Source organism: Zea mays, chromosome 5 (assembly GCF_902167145.1).
Source record: "Zea mays cultivar B73 chromosome 5, Zm-B73-REFERENCE-NAM-5.0, whole genome shotgun sequence".
Classification (NCBI taxonomy): Eukaryota; Viridiplantae; Streptophyta; class Magnoliopsida; order Poales; family Poaceae; genus Zea; species Zea mays.
This window is the reverse complement of record NC_050100.1, coordinates 45,438,249-45,443,010: the sequence shown is the minus strand read 5'-3', so window position 1 is coordinate 45,443,010 and position 4,762 is coordinate 45,438,249. Positions and strand designations below refer to the sequence as shown.

General features: G+C 46.8%; 2 protein-coding genes across 2 annotated transcripts; both read left to right on the top strand.

Annotated features, from left to right (window-relative positions):
• Positions 1-1,455: 1,455 nt before the first annotated feature.
• LOC100286292 (uncharacterized) lies at positions 1,456-2,418 on the top strand. Its single transcript, NM_001159179.1, has one exon. The coding sequence runs from the start codon at positions 1,576-1,578 to the stop codon at positions 2,209-2,211; it is 636 nt and encodes a 211-aa protein (NP_001152651.1). The 5' UTR covers positions 1,456-1,575; the 3' UTR covers positions 2,212-2,418.
• Positions 2,419-2,658: 240 nt separating this feature from the next.
• LOC100502179 (uncharacterized) lies at positions 2,659-4,311 on the top strand. Its single transcript, NM_001196656.1, is given in 3 exon segments — positions 2,659-3,177; positions 3,415-3,608; positions 3,680-4,311. Coding segments are annotated over 2 exon segments (504 nt in total). The 5' UTR covers positions 2,659-2,824; the 3' UTR covers positions 3,566-3,608; positions 3,680-4,311.
• Positions 4,312-4,762: the final 451 nt, after the last annotated feature.

The following is a 4,762-nucleotide window of genomic DNA, read 5'->3' as shown; positions in this document are numbered from 1 at the left end:
ACACCAAGATGACGCCCGAGGAAATCCTCGGAAAATTCGTAAACGGGCGTATGATGTTGAAAGAAGCACGATACGTGGACGATGCCTTGAACGATCCACTACCCGTCTACGAGTCGCAGCTTGTTGCCCTCAAAGCAACCAGCAACAAGGAGGCGCTACCTAGCAAGGTAGCACAAGTGGAGGCTGCCGGGCTTAATGAGGATGAGATGGCCCTTATCATCAAACGCTTCAAGACCACACTGAAAGGACGCAAAGAGTACCCCAACAAGAACAAATCAAGGGAAAAACGCTCCTGCTTCAAATGCGGTAAGACTGGTCATTTTATTGCTCAATGCCCCGATAATGATAATGAGCAGGCACAAGAAAAGCATGGGAAGAAGGAAAAGAAAAAGAACTACAGGAAGGCCAAGGGCGAGGCACACATCGGGAAGGAATGGGACTCCGACTGTTCCTCATCCGACTCCGAAGATGAAGGACTAGCTGCCTCGGCTTTCAACAAGTCTTCGCTCTTCCCAAACGAACGACACATGTGCCTTATGGCTAAGGAGAAGAAGGTACGTATTCGAGATACTCCTAAGTATTCTTCTTCTAGCGATGAGGAATCCTGTGACGACGAAGTAGATTACACTGATTTGTTTAAAGGACTAGATAGAGCTAAAGTAGACAAAATAAATGAATTAATTGATACTCTTAATGAAAAGGATAGACTGCTAGAAAAGCAAGAAGATATTTTATATGAGGAACATGATAAATTCATTAGTGTTCAAAAATCTCTTGTTGTAGAAGTTAAGAAAAATGAAATATTGTCATCTGAATTGTCCTCCTGTCATGAATCAATTTCTAGTTTAAAGAATTTAAATGATGATTTGAATACTAAGCTAGAGAAAGTAAATACAACTAATATATATATATATATATATATATATATATATATATTATATACTTTCTGCTTATATATTTCTATTGTATATATATAGACTGGTCTGACACATTAAGACATTCTAGGCTATTTGGGTCGACCTAACATAGATAACTAATTGTAGGCTATGCCCTGAGCCGATTACTGAGTATGCGGGCTGGCATAGAACGACTCATAATTAGAGATATGATTTTACAGGCTATATCTTTATAAGTCGTACGCTTATAAGCTTGTATCGTGCCGTGCCAGACCCAAACATACGATTGACACAGACACACTAGAGAAGGAAACTGGTTGTAGTCGTTTTAGGGAATGTTTTTCCTTCAAAATTCGAGGATCTCAAATAAAAAAAAAGTCATTCCGACTACGTGCCTCCCTCTATTGTATGGTAGGAGTATATACTAATATACATAGTTGTGATCTGCCATGTTGGCCGGCCGGCGGCCAGGTCTTCGGAGTTCCGGCGCGTGGTGCCGTGTCGTGCCACAGTTTGGAAAACTGCTATTCGTTGTCAGTTGTTGGCTTGTTGCCCTCTCATGTCATATACGTACTGATACAGGGCGTGCCGACTTTCCAGGGCGCCAATTCCCCTCCAAGATCCGTCTTCTCCGGCCGCTCCACCCAATTCGTCGTCCTCCCCGCCTCCGGATCTGAACATGAGCGACGCGACCACGGCCCCCGCCACCGGAGCCGGGGACCACGTTGTCGATGCCGCCGCGCACAAGCCGCCGGCTGCCCCGTCGCCGGACATGGCAAGCATCAGACGGGGCGGGAGCTCCGTGACCGAGACAGTCACCCAGGCAACGCAGCAGCAGCAGTCGCGGCTGGACGACGACCAGCTGGCGGAGCTGCGGGAGATATTCCGGTCCTTCGACCGCAACGCCGACGGCAGCCTGACGCAGCTGGAGCTGGGCTCCTTGCTCCGGTCCCTGGGCCTGACGCCCAGCGCCGACCAGCTCGACGCGCTCATCACCCGTGCCGACACCAACTCCAACGGCCTCATCGAGTTCTCCGAGTTTGTGGCGCTCGTGGCCCCCGACCTCCTCCAAGACCGGTCCCCTTACTCGGAGGACCAGCTCCGCAAGCTCTTCGCCATCTTCGACCGCGACGGCAACGGGTTCATCACCGCGGCCGAGCTGGCGCACTCCATGGCCAAGCTCGGCCACGCGCTCACCGTCAAGGAGCTCACGGGAATGATCAAGGAGGCAGACACCGACGGCGATGGCCGCATCAATTTCCAGGAGTTCTCGCGCGCCATCACCGCCGCCGCATTTGACAACATCTTCTCCTGACCGACCGACCGACCGAGGCCGCAAACAGGATGCGTTGTGTCGATCATCGATTCAGTTCTTGGTGATTCTCAGTTTTCAATTTGTTCGTCTTCTTTTGGGGAGATTAATTTAGGAAGCTATAGATGAGGTGAGGTGTTCTTATGAATAACAGATCAAACAAAAAAGGAATCAATTTAGGGACAAATTACATGCATGGTTGATTGTGTTCGTCTATTTCCATGATTGTTTGCGAGCCCGTTACATTTGTGCATGCCATTTTAGTCTTTGTAAATATGTTGGGCGGATCGCGAATAATCGAGTCAAGACTAGAAATCATCACCCTTCCTGTACAACACCAATAAATGAGACGTCTCTACAGCCGTCTCTATGGGGTTTTCTGTAAAATTTGTATCCACCGGGCTCTCTGTGGATAGCCCGTCTCTGGTGCGTTGCTCGATGGGGAAGAGACGGGGACGGCTCAGGCTGTACATGTTCGAGTGTCTCTTCCAGATCCGATGCGGATTGCCAGCTTCATTCCCTCCAAATTTCTATCTTCGCGCGGGTTTTTTCATTTCGCGTTGCGCTTTCCTTTTGGGCCCATTCTGAACTGAAGCAGTGCCAGGAGAGATCGGCCATGCAGCAGAAGACGGGCGCCGCTGCAGGCATCGGCTTGCGACGGTCGACCTCCACTGCCCCGACAAGCCGCCGCTGGATCCCACCTTCCCCCGCTGTGGCCCCTTTGCCCGCAGCCGCCCCGTCCGCGGTTGCCCCATCTGGCCCGTATGCAACCACCAGCGCCGCCCAGGCAGGCTCCCCGTCAGCGTCACCAGACGACGCGCTGCTCTCCCGCGGCGCGCGGATGGGTTTCCGCGTCGGCACCCCGCCCGACCCGTCGTCTTGTCCAGGCGGTGCACGGCTCTACAACGCACCAACAGCGGCAATGTTCCCCTCCACCACCGGCCCGTCGTTCTTTGATTTGCTTCAAAGGTAAGCAGAGTCTGATTCTTGAATTGCATTAGCTTTGTTGAAGATGGTAGGAGAGGAAATATCTCTCGTCCATTAGCAGTAAACATACAAGAAATTTCGTCTTTGGATAATCATGAACAACCAGATCTGCATAATCAAATGTATGTTTAACACAACTGAACAAGCTTCTTTGGATAATCAGATGTATGTTAAACTGAGTGGTTGTACCAAATCTGAGTGTTTGTTAAACTTTTGCAGCTTCGAGGGCATCATGAGCTGTATGATGATTCAGCCACACAACCAGCCCAAAAATGCTCATTTTATTGGACATCTGGGACATACACTAAATAACCCTATTAACATTCAGGTGAAGATGCTTATGAAGAAGATGAGATGGAGATGGAGTTAGGACCGTGGCACGACTAATCTAGAAACAAAAAGATGGGAGAGTGGTAGGCTTGTAATCAAGTTTTTGATATCTTGTGCATGTTTTATTTAGAATTTAGAATTTCTTTTTTTGTAGATGAGTGCATGGCTCAAACACTCTGTTGACTCAATTAGGGGAAACAGCAAAAAATCTGAACAATATTGGTCGGATGTGGCACAAGAGTACAACCTGACTACTCCAAAGAACAGACAGAGGACTAAAAATCAGGTTAAGGAGAGGTGGCAGTGGCACAAGATAAATAAGTGGGCTAGCATGTTCAATGACTGTTATTTGAAGGTTAGGACTTAGGAGGATATACACCGGTGGGTATTCTGATGAAATGTGGTTAGAGAAAGCACCAACTATATGAGCAAGAGACTAAGGGACCACATTTCATTTTAATGAATGTGTGGAACATGGTTCGGAGTTTGGCAAAGTGGATTAGTATAACAACCCAATCCAGACTAAGAGGAAGGAGACACAGAAGGATAACAATGTAGAGGGATGTGGACTTGATGATATTGATCTTCCTCGGTCAATGGGACAGAAGAAGGCTAAACATGCTGCATGTGAAAGAAAAGGAAAAACAAAAGATAGTGCCATAGACATCGATGAGCTTGATAGATTTGAGAAGATCCAGAATGATGTTCGTGCTAATCGGCTTAAGCTACTAGAAATGCAAGGAAAGTTAAATAACGACAAGATGGAGCTATCAAAAATTGCTCTCCAATAAGCAAAGGAAGGGAAAGATGCAAAACTAATTGAAAAGGAAACAAAGATGATGGAAACTTATTCCACCCTCCTCAATCAAGACACTTCTGGAATGACCGATGATATGAAAGTTGAGCATGTTGCTGCTCTCAAATGTTTTAGGCACAAATTGCCCCAGATTTACCTTAAAATGTTGTAACCTTACTACTAGTCCTGTCCCTAGATTTTTATTGTGAACCTATGGTTACCTGAACTTATGGTTATCTGAACCTATGGTTATCTAAATTTGTGCCTATCTGATTCCTATTGTTGTTCTGATGGTGTTTATCTCAGATTTATATTATGTGAATGTGTGTTTATCTCAGATTTGTATTGTGTACCTATACTTATCCCACATTTATATTGTGTGAACCTGATTGCTCTTATGTGAACCGGTTTGCATCTGTCCAAGGCCTGTATATTATAACC